Source organism: Simochromis diagramma, unplaced genomic scaffold, assembly GCF_900408965.1.
Source record: "Simochromis diagramma unplaced genomic scaffold, fSimDia1.1 OVJJ01000386.1, whole genome shotgun sequence".
Lineage (NCBI taxonomy): Eukaryota > Metazoa > Chordata > Actinopteri > Cichliformes > Cichlidae > Simochromis > Simochromis diagramma.
In genome coordinates, this window is record NW_024387210.1 from 525,454 (window position 1) to 541,196 (window position 15,743).

Below are 15,743 nucleotides of genomic sequence, written 5' to 3' on the forward strand. Positions count from 1 at the left end.
TCAGGAGACTGAAAAGATTCGGCATGAGCCCCCGCATCCTCAGGACCTTCTATCACTGTGCCATTGAGAGCATCCTCACTGGATGCATCACCACCTGGTATGGCAACAGCACCGCCTACAACTGCAAAGCTCTCCAGCGAGTAGTGCGGTGCTCTGAACGGATAATTGGAGGTGAGCTTCCCTCCCTCCAAGACATCTACAGGAAGCGCTGCCTGAGGAAAGCGGGGAGGATCATCAAGGACTCCAGTCACCCCAGCCATAAACTGTTCAGACTGCTTCCATCAGGAAGGAGGTTCTGCAGCATCCGGTCCCGTACCAGCAGACTGAGAGACAGCTTTTTCCATCAGGCCATCAGACTGCTGAACACGTCATAGACACCTCAGCTTCACTACTGGAACTTCAACATTATGCACTCCACACTGTATATAAATGCCACTTGTTTTGCACATATTCAACTCTGTATATTTTATATATTTTATTATTATTATTATTATTATTATTATTTATTTTTTTTACTATTTAATTTGTAAAAATGTGTATACAAACACACACACACACACACACACACACACACGTAGGAAAATATTTAGTATACACATCCAGAAATGCATACACTATTATATATTGTACATATATTTATTAGTTTCAGGTTGGCCATTCTTGTATTTTGCTCGTTTGTGTTGTTGTGTTTGCACATCTCTGTTGCTTGTGGGGCTCGCACACAAGAGTTTCACTCGCATGTGCTGTGCCAGTGTGCCTGCACATGTGATGTGACAATAAAAGTGATTTGAAAGAACAGAGCTGGCCCTGCGGATTAGCCTGTTCAGTCTCTTCCTGTCCCCAGCAGAGATGCTGCCACCCCAGCAGACCACACCGTAAAAGATGGCTAAGGCCACCACAGAGTCCAAAAGACCTGAGTGTAACCACGGTAACTTCTGACCCCACTTCCGCCAGTCCCTTTATTGTGGCGGGAATGAACCCTATATAAGTTCCGGGTCAATCAGCTGCATGTCCCTTTTCTGGCTGCTGTTGTCCCTGTGGTTAACGTACTTGTCAGATATCGACAAATTTTACACTGCAGACCAGTTGACAGCGTGCAATAACCCGGCCGATTCATTCATCTTTACACCACCTCACAATCGACTCAACGGTGAGTTATTTGTTTGTTTTGTCACAATTAATGAAAATGCGGAGCCCCGATCGCACATCCTAAAACGCCGGTAAGCTAATGCTAGGCTAGCGACAGTAAGTGCAACTACTAGTTTTATTTATTGAATATTGTTGTTTTTGTTTATTCCATTATGGCCGAATGTTGACTTAACGTATCTAGAGTTGAACGAGTCATTTGATTTTTGTAGTTTTGTCAGTTTTGGATGTTTTTGTTACTTTTCTGGTGAAATGCCAAAACGGCCTATGAGATTTTGAATGGAGTTAAATTCCATTGAGATTATTGAATCTGTTGCGCAACACCTGTGGTTAAATGAGTTTTGTAAATATACTTGAGTAACTTTGGATAATGTTTATTAGCTTTATTGCTGATATACTTTGATGGGACCCATGAGAATGTTTTTCCATAATAGTATGTTGAATGAAATTCATTATAAGAGATGGTTTGGTGTATGAAACATGGCATTAATTACTAATGCTGTTTCATTTTCTTCGGTGAATGATAATTTGTGTTTTTGACCTTGTTTAGGTCAGTTTCCCCCCCCCCCCCCCCCCGCGATCAGCCCTGATCAGCGCGGGATGGCGAGCCACCCGACCACCGCTACGTTGCGGTAGGAATCGTAAACCTATGGACTGAATTTAACTGTGACACATGACCTATCACAGGTCCATGTAACTAAACTAAATCTCATACTGGACTACACCTCATCCCACCTCCTTTTGGAACCTAATAAGCTGTTTCGTATTGTCAACATTATTTTTGTTTGTGATATATATGCATATTTTTTGTACATCTGTCTATACATTTCTCAAAACAAACATAATATATATATTTTTGAGCTCTACTTTGGTTTCCTGTGTTTTATTCACACACTCAGGCTCCATAGTCGAAACTAATTCTGATAGCTCATTGTCTATGAAGCGGCAGTCAGGCGCCCTGGTCCTTTAACCGCGTTACATGAGTCTTTGCTGCAGGTACAGCCTGCTCTGCCCTTTTCTGTAGAGAGCATCTGAATTATGAGTCCAGTCCAGTTTATTGTTCAAATGAACACAAAGGTATCTGTAGCTGTCCAGTCTCAATGTCCATGCCTTGAATGCGGTGGAGGATGTTTGTGAGATAAGAAGCTCAGAATGAGCAGAGCTGTTGTAACAGGCTGCCACACGTGGGGGGGGGGCGTGGGAAGTAGTTGCATTTGAATGATGGCTCAAACTATCCTTCATAACCTTAAAAAAAAAACATCCCCTAATGAATAATTTAGAGTAAGAATCAATTAATTAACATCAATTAAGCTTACAGACCTCTTTCACTACAGGAGCATCAATGGCATATTATTGTAATTAAGTTAAACTTGTGTACAGTGAGGGGGGAAAAAGGGAAGTTTCACTGATGTGGCCCGCTTAAAGTCGAAGTGGGTAGTGCGTGGTACACAATATGAAACAACTTTGATATTTCCGCTGCAGACTTTTGTTTTTTTGTGAGACGTGTTACTTTTACCTTTATGGCTCCAATTGCTTCTTTTTTGGTGATTGATGGCAGTTTTAATATAAAAATAAAAACAATATTACAAGTTTGGAGAAGCTTAGATTTACCAGTGACACTTCAGGTTTCACTCAGTGCACATTCTGTACAGTAAATCACACCATATTTATTAATTGAGCACCTTCTACAAAGCTGGACTGCAGTTTGAATTCCTTTATAGGTAACTTATGGACAAAGATAAGGAACCTTTTCTTGAACATGCAGTAAAACAATCAGGCGCTGTATAATTTGATGGCTTATTGTAAAGCAGAGTAACTCGGCTGAATGTTTTCACGCAGACTCACACAGTGGCGTCTTTAAAATATTACCAAACTAGACAAATAGGAAACCTGATGTGCAGCTGCTCATCATCATGGATGGCTGGCTTGTTTTCGCTCTGGGTAAGAAAAACTGAGCTTTTCTGATTGTTGCTGGCAGTTCCTTAATTCGTCACTTAAAACTGAACCAACTCAAATGCGACTCTCCTTAATTTTTCATAGGTAAGTTTGAATTAATGCACATAAACAACTGCAATATATGCACAACATATCAAATAACTTAGGAAATGCATTGCCTTTCTTTGTCATCGTTTTTTCAGACTTAATAATACAGTTTTTAATGATAATTATCTCAGTAAAAGAATGTTAATAGTGGTAATTTCATTGTTTTAGTTCTTTTACTGTGTCATTGTTTTTATAATTAGTATCAGTAGTAGTAGTAGTATGCTATGATACATTGTGCTACAACACATCACTCTAATCTGACATACCTTTTCATAGATACTTTTTGTTCCCACAATGGACATATTAAAGTCAAGAAAACACAACAAATGATAACTATACTATAAGAGAGTGCTGCAGTTATTTATTTGTAAAAAATGTTTGGAATCATGTATGATTTTCGTTCCACTTCTCACATGTACACCACTTTGTATTGGTCTTTCACGTGGAATTCCAATAAAATAGATTCATGTTTGTGGCTGTAATGCGACAAAATGTGGAAAAGTTCAAGGGGGCTGAATACTTTTGCAAGCCACTGTATATACTTACAACAGTAATACCCCCCCCCCCCCCCAACCACCACCAAAAAAAAGCATTAAAAGAAACTGTAATTAAAAACAGTCAGTAATCAAGTAAGACTAACGTTGTTTCAAGAGGAAAGTGCAAATTACATTAATGAATAATATGCATCAACAGCTGCATCAAGGTATAATACAAATATATGTTTAGGACCTTATGCCTGACAGGTGTGCTCACCTGTAACAGAATGAAAAGTTATGCAGATTTGTAGAAAATAGTAGGAATGATTGCCTGAAGTGTTCTTTTTGGCAGTGAGGTTGTGTCAGTCTGAGGGAGAGTGTGGAGTGCAGTGGGTGTGATGGTTTATCCATGATGGAGAGCAGTTTGTTCAGTGACCTCTCTCAAATGCCTCCAAATTCTAATTAATGATGTTTCCAAACTTGTGGATTTGTTTGTTGATCCTGCTGGTATCTTTGGCACTGATGCTGCCCCACCCAGCAGACAACAAAGTGGTGCTTGTTTGAACTGTCAAATGTGCAAACATATAAGATCGTGACATTTGTGTTTGTGTGTGTGTGTGTGTGTGTGTGTGTGTGTGTGTGTGTGTGTGTGTGTATAATATTATTTTATACGGCATATAGATGTCGGCGCTCATAGTGCCCTAGGCAATGTTTATATAAAGTATCGTCAACATTTGCCACTCGACTAGGAGGACAACCTACAAACATGCACTATGTCTATAACATTCATAGTTTTGTTTACAATTAATTTGGAGCAGTGACATCATACTGTAATGATCAAAGTATCTAGAACAGTGAGTATTTTTTATGGACTTCTTTTCCATGACCACTGACTGCACATAAAGTAATGCATCCATCACTCATCATTTTACAGCTGCCTGCTATAACTGGAGAACGTTCCAGGATCTGGTTATGAAGGTTGACTTGAATGTTTTCCCTCTTTATCACATAAAAGTCAACACAAGTCTGTGAGCTTCACCGATGTTTGATGTTCTCCATTTATCACACTGGTGCTATATTTCCTTGTTTATAGAGGCCATTACAGTGTTAATCACTTTACTCTATAACATCCCGAAGGCACAGAAAGGACAGATAATATTGACCTCTGACAATATCCAGCTGCTGCTTGTGAGCACGACTCCAGGTACTGTTGACATTTAGGTCATTGCATAGACTACTCTGGTGTGGTTCAGAATGTGCAGCTGTGCTTATTTCCAGCTGTAGCAAGCCTGCTGTTTTAACCTGTGTTGCTGATCTGATTCCACTACAGAACCTTTAAAGTCAAAGTCAGCTTTATTGTCAAAGACCATATATACAGTCTGTAACAACCCTTATTGTGTTATAGCACCACTGTGCGGGGGGGCTGGGGGCTACTATTGTAGTAGTTGGGAGAGTCTCCTAGTGAGTGTGTGTGTGTGTGTGTGTCAGTATAGCGTGGCAGCAATTTCATGCAGCTTGTGTTCTGTTCACACTTGTAACGGCCTGGCGCCGGCGACTACCGACATGTATGTACGGACGGAGTAGAGCCGTGGAGACCTGGCTTGTGTGGTCTTATGTTGCTGACAACGAATAAAGGTCTGTTGCTTGATTTAAATGACTGGCTTCGAGTTTTCGGCTAACCTCCACACCACACGCTCGCTCGGACCTGCTAGCCACTCCTTCTTCGCCAGTCTGCTGTTACAAGTCATACAGAGGAATTTGAAATTGCAATGCTACCATGGCTCTCTCGCTGCTCTCTCACACAAACTCGAGACCTGCATTCACCTCTTCCCTCTGAACCCCCATACAAAACTGAACCACCACCATTGGCTTTTCACTGACTGCCCCCCACCCCTCACCCCCACCCACTTGCACACAAACTTGCTCTTTATATAATTGTATAGTATTGTGTTGTACATAAGACTCCTATTATTTTTTTATTTTTTTATCTTTATATTGTTTTAGTGTACACTGAGGGCTATGTCAATTTCAAATTCCTGTGTATGGCTGTACATATAGTCTTTGACAATAAAGCAGAATTTGACTCTAGCTTGAACAACTATCACTGCTCACATGAAAGCCACCTGTAGTCAGAGTCCCACCCCTTCATCAAATATCGTCTGTCTCAGAAGAAGTCAATGAGAAAACTTTATTGAGACTGCAGGGGAGGAGAGTTGTGCCTAACCCATTCCCATAGTCATAACCAGCAGTGCAACGCTATAAAACATGAAAGGTTAATTTAATATAGTTCTGACTTTCTCCATTGGACCGGCCCAGGCATCATTAAGTAAAATTTTATTAGTTGGTTGCAATTCCACATAGAAGATCTGAGGATCATTAGTCTCATTCTCCACAAGTTACAGTGACATGTCAGGGGCTCCACATTGACATACTGTGAAATGTAATGACTTGAGTAGTCCTGATTTTACCTGCGCTGCCACCATCAGATCATTTTAATGTCCAGTACCTGTAAAACTATCTGAATCAGCCTCAGCTGGGTATTGTGTTTAATACTACAGATGAGATAGTATAAGTTCATGCCAAGTACAGTAAATATTCTACATGCTAAACAAAAGCATGTTAATATCGTTAGGTTCAAACTGATCATTGTAATTCTGATGGGTTTCCCACAGCTATTCCTTTAGCCTCCTTCACAGCAGGAGCAGAGTTCACTGCAACAGCAGCCATCCCTGATACTGCAGCTACTGCACTCCTTCCTACTGATGTTTCTGATCATTCTACTACTACACAAAATATTACCACAGTACAAACGGTTAGAACAGAGGGTACAACTATAACAGTTCCTAACAATACCACTTTATGTAATATTTTTAATGTATGTACCAGTCCACCAGGCACTGATCCAACAGCTAACTCGGAGCATACTTTAATAACAGAATTTGTCACATCAGAACATCCACAAACTACTTCTGCTACCATTACCAGTCCTGCTCTTACAACCACAGATTTTACCAGCCCTTATACTATCTCTAACCCCATGACTGAGCAAATGCCTACTACTTACTATGCTCCCACTAATACTACTTCTAACACAGGTCCATACACTAACACTACTTTAACTCCTACAGCTAATACTACTGTAACTCATGAAAATACTACTACATACACCTCTCCTGATACTGCTTCCCCAATAATTCCCACTAGTGCAGCTAAACCTCACACTATACCTTCTACTACTACTACTACTACTACATCTCCAACTACGGTTACCCCTCTTAGCACCACTTTCCTGAATTGTTCTAATGGTGGGAAAAACCTGGATGGTGTCTGCATCTGTCCTGATGAATTGACCGGAGAGACATGTTCAAAAAGTAAGAAAAAAATAACAAAGACTGAATTTTGTTACAAGGTGACAATAGACAATAACTTTGGTGTCATTATTAAAAATATTTGGAAACTGGTTGTTGGCAATAAATTACCTCTTTTATTGCAAGATGTTGTGATTTGTAAATTAAAAGTCCATGTAGTGTAACAAATTATATTGTGTTTGTATTTTAATCTCATTTATCCACAGCTTATGCTACAAAGATGACTCAAAATCCCTTCAGTCTGATTACATTACTGTCATCTTGGATTTATCTGCAGCCAAAGTTTTTCTGTTGACCAATACATGGTTTTATAACAGATCTGATATTTGTGAGAACAGTACCAATGAAGCAGTTTTAATGTTGTTTCATTAAACTTTACATGAATTATTTCAGTGATGTGAGGATGCAGGAAAACACCATCAGCTTGTCAACTGCACTGTCTTGACTTTGTGAGACACAGCTTTTAAACTAGCACAGACCCATCTCAGCTGTAAACAAACAATGACAGATGGTTATCTGAATGCCAATATTCTTTTGCTCTTAAGCATGCATCATCCATTTGTTGTGGATTTTTTTTTTTTTTTTTTTTTTTTTTAAATATAAATCACTACGTATTGTTTTCTTTTCAGAGTCGGACATAATTCTCTAAAACACAGTTTTTATTTTTATGGATTTGTATTAGACAATTCCTGCAAAAAACAGACGTTAGGACAATTCACGTTCAACTCTACACTCAGTGGCCGGTTTGCATATTCTAATGAAAAGTGTGAAGTAGGAACAAGTAGCGGTAAGTCATCCCCTCAGTCCAACATCACTCTATCAGGTACAGCACAGTGTAGTGATGCTTCTCTTTCTGTTACTATTCCCACTCAGCTGGTAAACCTCGGGCTTTAACCAGATGCTTCTTCATGAATGGATCAGCAAATTTCAGCCATCCACAGATCTTCCAGTGTAACCTGACACTCAGTGACATACAACAAAATGTAAGAAGTGCAGCTTTTTTTCATCTGAAGGTAGATTGAAAGTCTTGTATAACTGAGGTTTAAGAATATTGCTTTGAGGCAATCCTGTGGAAATGCAGCTTTGAGATCCCATGCAGAGGAATCCAGATTCAGAACAACAAGAATAAAATTATGTCTGTCTTCTTTCAGCTCACAAGTCCAGCTGATTTAGAGATGCTGGCAACCAGCACTCAGATTCTGACATCCAACCCAGAAGAGCTGACAGCTGAAAATGTTACAGCAGCAGCTGAGATCGCCAACACACTGCTGCTGTCTGCAAATGCCACAGAGGTACAAACATTCAACAAATCTTAAGAAAAAAAAGAAATGAAGCTTTAAATCAGTGTTAACAAGGGTTTGGTCATGATTTATAATCATGTAACGTGTTAATCTTAGTTCATATTTGTGTTTCTGCAGAACGTCAGGGTGGCAGCAGTAGCAACAGTAAGTCAGCTGCTGAATGCCACTGTGCCAGATGATACCAAGGCAAAAAACGCAACTCTGGGGTAAACCAAACAAATAATAAAATCTATATTGATGGTTACAAGGTTCCTAAGTTCTCATGTCTCATCGTATCTGTGTCATCTTATCTTACTTATATGAAGCTTCCTATTGTGTTTGGTTTAAATTAGACCCTTTTCAATATTCTCTTTTTGTGGAACAATTGTTTAAACAACTACAGTCACTGGACACTTCATTAAGTATAGCTTGATTGTACCAGGTTGGACTGTCTTAAAAACTTCATAGATTCCACAAGGTGCTGGAGATTTTGGCCCATGATGTCATGACAGCATCACAAAGTTGGTGAAGAGTTTTTGGTTTCACACCTTTAATGCAAATTCTAAAGGTGCAATATTGGTTTGATATATGGTGACTGTGGAAGCCATTTGAGTACAGAGAACTGAATGAATTGAGCTTTGCGCATTATCTTACTATAGGCAGCAATCAGAAGATGGGTACATCAGAATCAGAATGCTTTATTAGACCTAGAGGAAACTATGTACTTGGGGTAAATGTGCATATTATGGTCATAAAGGGATGGTCATGACTAGTAGCAATACCAAACTCTGACCCTGCCATCTAAATGTCATCAAGACTGATCAAAACAAATGAGATCTTTCCAGCATTTTGTCGTCCAACTTTGGTGAGTTTTTGAATTGTAGCCTCAGTTTCCTGTTCTTAGCTGACTGGAGTGGCATCCAACATGTTCTTCTGCATACCCTGGTTGTAATGACTGGTTATTTGACTTCCAATCAATTAAAGCAGGCTGGCCATTCTCCTCTGAGTGTAGGTCTGTTATACTGAAAGCCATTGCTGGAAAGTTTAAACAATAACCCATAATATATCGACCGAAAACAAAATTACGCAATTTTGGGGGGGGGGGGATCTGTTTTAAAAGAAGTGATTTTTTTTTTGTATCATAATTTGCTGATAGGATTCAAAGTGTATAAATATCTAATTTTAAACAACTGTGTTTTGTTTTTTGTTTTTTTTGGGTTTTTTTTGTTATATTTGTTTGTTATTTTTGTTTTTTAGAATTGCTAAAAATAAACCTGGTGCTTTAAAATGATTAAGTATTACATTTCAGAGGGACTGGCAGCTGAACATTAGAAATGACAATGCTTTTTGTATGTTATCTCCAGGCTGACAGTGACTCTGGATCAGCTCTCTGTGAACCTCAGCCTCAATCTCAATGCATCTCAATCTCAGATAGTTCAGCCAAACCTGGTGGTCCAGTCAGCACAGATTTCTGCTGCAGGCACTCAGGGAGTCCAGTTCACTTCTCTTAAAGGTCAGTGAGAAACTGTGTCAAAAAACCCAGCAAAGTGTGCTGCTTTTTTATCACAGCATATTCCACTAGGTAACCCCAACATACAGTTTCGGTCAAATTTGACACATTCTGACAGCAGTAAGAATACCTTAATACATTTAACATTGGGGGCATATCTGTTCAGACAGATTTAAGATCCACAGGTGTGTGTCAAATTAAGGAACAATTGTGGTTTTAGGGAGTCTTGAAACTGTAAAACTTTGAATGCCGTGTCTGTGTGTATTTTTTTTTTTATGGGACAGTGGTGACAGAGTTACAAATGGGGACCTTGATTTTGTCAAGTGTCGCTGTGACCGCCAGGCAGGATATAAATCAAACTCAACAGGCAGAACTTTACAAAAAACCACATCTTTATTGGTGGACAGAATAAATAGAAACTAAAGTGGGAAAACCTAAGAATTTCACTGACAAACAGAACAGACAGCCAGAGATGAGGGAGAATGTGATACTGAACAGAGGGAGATGCAGACACTAAATACAAGAGGGACACAGGGCAAGAGGAAACACCTGGGAAACACGGCTGGCAGCTAATAAATCATTTTGAGGTCAAATCGAAGTTTTTCTCTCCAACAGAATGCAGTTTATTTCAACTATTATATGTTAGTTTTTTTTAGTTTTAAGAGTATGATCATGCTTAAAAAAATATCCAATGCTGGTTTATTTCTCACAACAGTAAAGAAAGGGGCTGGTTGATGTTGGATGACCTGTATACACTTTAATTCATGTCTTTAAAATGATGGCAGCACAAACAAATATTTTATCAGCACAAACCAGCACAAATATAGCACAGTTGACTGACACCAATTTTGTTTGATTTTGTTGATATGGAGTGGCTGGTTGACCTAGTGTGACCAGCAGCAAGGTTTTCTACAACTGAGTTTCCAGTTTTTCTGGATCTATTTTTGTAAAAGCAGCAGTGAACCCCTCTGCCTCCAGGATGTCAGTCCCATCTATCTATTGTTTGCAAAAACAAAAAATTATTGACAATAGGTTGCCAGTTTGTCTATCCCTCCTTACCTAAATGCAGCAGCATGCTTTTCTGTCCCCTGAATGCCACGTTGTCTGCCATCTATCATTTGCCAAAAAAACTGCTCTACCATCTTTCATTTGCAATACGCAGCAGCAAATGGATGCCAGGTTCTCTTTCTCTATCCCTCATTCGCAAAATGCAAAAGCATGTTTTTCGACCACTGGGATGTTAATTTTCTCTGCATCTCTGCATTAAACTTTCTTTTTTTTTTCTTCCCCTGTGCCATTCATTTGCAAATGCAACAGCGAACATTCCTTATACTGGGATGCCACTTTCTACGATATTATTTCCTTCTTTGCAGAGTGCAGCAGCAAACCTTTCTGGTTTATCTGCCATTTGTCTATCATTTACAAAATGGAGCAACTATGAACATTACTGCCACTGTGCTGCCAGTTAATCACTCCACTAGCCCTTCTTTCCAATAAACAGCAGCAAATGTTTCTTGTCACTGGGTTGCCAGTTTCTCTGCCATCATTCCCTCCTTTGAAAAATATAACAGTTAATTTTTCTGGCATTGAGAGCAGTTTTCTATTATCATTCCCTCATTTGCAAATGCAGCAGCAGTCCTGTTGGGACCGGGGTACCAGGGCAACTTCCAGTAACACATGGCTAAGTTTTACAGCTCAAGGTCCTTCTTTACAACCATATGGTCTTCATTCTTCCAAAGCTTCAGTTCAGAGTCAAGCCATGTCGCTATGTGATTAGGGTTCTCTCATCATCCGGAATTTCCTTTGATCTCTTCTCACACCATTCATTCCTAATTTTCTCAGCTCATCTGGTCCACTCAGCGGAATCCTTGACCACCCTATTGAGGCATGGGTCACTTATCATTGCAAGCCTGCCTACCAGTTATATTTTTGCAACCATCTTTGACCTTAGTAATGCACAGTCATTACTGCTTCTAGGGGATGTCTTATTTGGAGATGTGCCCAGCCTGGGAGCTTCTGCCAGTCCCCTCTTAAGCCTTCCCTAAACTGCAGCCTTAATTCATGTTCAAGCCATCTGCCTTCATCCATTGAAAATGCTGTCAACCCTAAAATGAGGATGTTAGCCAAGCTAGTGGAGATATTTCATTGGTAGTATTAAAAACAGTCACTAGCTGAGGCTGATTCAGATATACACTAACTGTATATTATAATGATGATCTGATGGTGGCAGTACAGGTGAAATCAGAACCACTCAAATCATTACAGTACATTTCATTAGTAATGGTCAACGTTTTTCAGTCTGAAACAAAGATCTGCATAAAATGACTAAAATATACCCAATACTGAAATTTATTTGTGCAGAGCTGATGAAATGTCACAGCAAGAGATTCTTTGAGTAACACTATGATTTTCTGTAAGTTGTGGAGAACAAGACCAATAATTCTGTGGTCTACTATGTAGTGTTGCAACCAACTAAAAATATTTAACTTAACAATGATGCCTAGGCCTAACCCACGGAGAAAGTCTGAGCTGTATTATGATAAACTTTTATGTTTTATTGGATTGCACTCTGGGTTATTATGACCATGGAAAGGGGTTAGACACAAGTTTCCTCCCTTGCAGCCTCAATAAAGTTTTCTCACTGACTTCTTCTGAGACAGGCTGTATTTGATTAAGAGGTGTGACTCTGACTAAATGCACATGTTATGTGAGCAGTGATAGTTGTTCTAGCTGAAGGTTCTATTCAAACTTCTGTTGTGATATCTGACAAGAAACCCAGATTAAAACAGCAGGCTCTTCTACAGCTGGAAATAAGCACAGCTGCGCAGTCCGAACAACACCAGAGTAATCTATGCAATGACCAAATATCAACAGTAACTGCAGTCGTGCTCACAACCAGTCACTGGATATCGTCAAATGTCACTATTATCGGTCCTTTCTGTACCTGTTGGGTGTTATACAGTTAGACGATTAACACAGTAATGGCTTCTACAAACAAGAAGACACTAGCAGCAATGTGATAAATGGAGAAGCTCATAGACTTGCATGATAGCAGTTAGTAAAATGTTCAATTCTAACGAGATGACTGTGAAAGCAAAAGCATAGTGTTGACTTCTATGTGAGAAACAGACAAAACATTAAAGTGTGACCTTCATAACCAGATCCTGGAATGTCCTCCAGTGATTTTTTTTTTTTTTTTTTTTAAGATTTTATGGGACTTTTTTTTAATGATTTAATAATGATTTAAGGATATTTTATTGACATGAATGATTACTTAAGAATTGTTCTGAATTTCTGTATAAGGACATATATGTCTTGATGCATGCTCAATCATCCAGGTAAGTCAGTCCCAAAAGATTGATTCTCTTGATCTGGATGTAGCGTTTTCAGTGGGATAACATCACTCATTCATGTGACTTCTTCAGTCTCAGCTGACTGCAGGTTATGAGGTGCCGTAAGGGACATTATTACTGAAACACTCTCACGCACACTACTGAAATTTTATCTCTCTCACACACTACTGAAATGCTCTCACACACTCCACTGAAAACCAAGGCATTTCAGTTGAACAGGAAGTTATTTCCTGACAAGGAAACTGAAGGAAAAACTGGTAGATATCTTGATCAGGATTTTATTTACATCAAAATCACATTTCAAAATAAAGTCTAATCCTCCTATTTTATTAAACAAGGATCATGGGATGTGGAACCACATAGAGTCTGCCTGTGACAGACAGGATTTTAACTATTTAATTCTAAGGGTGCCAACCATAGATTCAAATTCTGGAGCTTTGATACCACCTTTATTGTATTCCTTCATAAGCTGAGATCTTTCAATGTAATGGGTTTTATTCCTCCACAAAAATTCGAAAATAACTGTGTTAGCCTTATTAATGTTTTTAGAGGAGATATATAGAGAGTGACAAGGATAAATCAATTTGGAGATGCCTTTAGCTTTAGATAGGATGTTTCTGCCAAAAATAGTGAGGTCTCTGGTTAACCAGTGGCTAAGTGAGTTCTTCATCTCCATGTTACAGTTAGAAATATTAGTGTATTCTCTGCTAATTAGGTTTTTAGATATTATCAGCCCTATATATTTAAATTTAGATTCAACTCTAACCGAAGCTATTGAGGATTCAGAGCTTGCATGAATCGGGAGTAGTTCACATTTTTTCATATTAAGAGATAAACCATAAGCTTTAGAGAAAATTGAGTTTTCTCTACCACTGATTTATCTTTCAAAAAAATAGATGTATCATCTGCGAATTGACTTATTTTGAAGTCTTTATCAAAAATTGAAATTCCTTGTATGTCATTAGAGTTCTTGATCAATAGTGTTAACAGTTTGGTTGCCAATATAAAAAGCTTAGGGGAAATAGGACATCCTTGCCAAATTCCGTGTTGCACCTTGAATCCATTTCTGGATTCAAGGATGCTAATATATATGGTAAGTAAGTATGTTAAGTAATGCGGCTGCTTCACTTAGGCTACTAGCACAGCGGTCCCCAATCCCCGGGCCCTGGACTGGTACTGGTCTGTGAGTCGCTTGGTACCGGGCCGCAAGAGTTGAGGCTCCGGTTTGACATTTATGGTTTTCAGGGTTTTTATAATTTTTTAATCATTATTTTTATATCGTTTATATTGTTAACTCGGTTTCCCTGGGTCTTTTTCCATGTGTTATGAACAGAGATGGGCAGTAGCGGTACTGTAATCTGATTACTTTTTTCAAGTAACGAGTAAAGTAAAGGATTACTATTGCAAAAACAGTAATTAGATTACCGTTACTTTCCCGTAGTAACGCTGCGTTACTGAAACCGTGATTTTTTTTTTTTTTTTTTTTTTTTTTTTTTTTTTTTTTTTTTTTTTTTTTTTTGCGAGAATGTCTCACGACAGTGACGTAAGCGAGTGCGCCGTTAGTGACAACAGCTGTGTGCAGATCAACAATGGATCACATATCGATTGTGGGAGAGAGTATGAGCGTGCAGCGTTTAAAGCGTGGAAGTACTGACCTTACTTTGAGTTTGATTCTATAAAAAGTGACAAAAACATTAGCGTCCATCGTGCGTGGGAAGAAAACTTCTTTTTACAGCGAAAAAAAACCCTAAACTTCCAAGCAAGCACCGAGTGCGCAACGACGTAATGGGAAACTCACAGAGAAACTCGCGGATTCTTCAACTGACCGCGGCACACCTGCACCAGGGTAAACCTCCGCCTACCGCAGTCCTGCTTTACAGGTGAAAATAGAGCAACAGGACCGCTGAGTCTTTGACTTTATTTATTTTCTGCTGTGTTTTACTTGCATCTATTTGAAAGAGTGAGTGTAAACACAAAAAATATTTTATTTTATGTGCTGGAATGTGTAGAAAATAGGTTTAAATGTTAAACTAATTTATTAAACTCAGAGAATGTTGCATATAATTAAATTTTTTGCTTGACGCATAAAGTTAAAAGATTAAAACTGATAAAACAAGTTTAAAAAAAAGTTACTTTTCCATTTGATTACATTTTGTATGATGGATTATGTAGAAAAAGTAGAATTGGGCTGAAAGATCTATCGCTTTATCGCTTTATTAAATCGTGTTTTTAAAAAGTAACTAAGTAATTAATTACTTTTGAAAATAAGTAATCAGTAAAGTAATGGGATTACTTTTTTGGGGAAGTAATCAGTAATTAGTTACTGATTACTTTTTTCAAGTAACTTGACCAACACTGGTTATGAATAAATCTTCTTTTTTTTTTTTTTTTTTGGTACCGGTACTGGTTTTATTTTATTGTATTTATCCGCGACACCTTAAAGGCCTATCCGTGAAAATATTGTCAGCCATAAATGGTCCGTGGTGCAAAAAAAGGTTGGGGACTGCTGTACTAGCAGGTTGCTGAGTAGACATCCTTGTAGTGGTTTGAAATGTACCACTTTTTCC

General features: G+C 38.7%; 1 protein-coding gene across 3 annotated transcripts in view; it reads left to right on the forward strand.

Moving 5' to 3' along the window:
* Positions 1–803: 803 nt before the first annotated feature.
* Positions 804–15,743, forward strand: part of LOC120746460 (adhesion G-protein coupled receptor G7-like) — a 34,734-nt gene continuing 19,794 nt past the window's right edge. The window contains exons 1-6 of one of the 3 annotated variants that reach the window (XM_040051869.1): positions 804–1,150; positions 7,716–7,820; positions 7,907–8,016; positions 8,185–8,325; positions 8,452–8,540; positions 9,678–9,826. In XM_040051869.1, coding sequence (XP_039907803.1) covers positions 1,009–1,150; positions 7,716–7,820; positions 7,907–8,016; positions 8,185–8,325; positions 8,452–8,540; positions 9,678–9,826 — 736 coding nt within the window. In that variant the 5' untranslated portion in view covers positions 804–1,008. Of the gene's footprint in view, positions 1,151–3,747; positions 7,037–7,662; positions 7,821–7,906; positions 8,017–8,184; positions 8,326–8,451; positions 8,541–9,677; positions 9,827–15,743 lie in introns of those variants that run through there. The other 2 variants (XM_040051868.1, XM_040051870.1) reach the window with 2 other exon arrangements.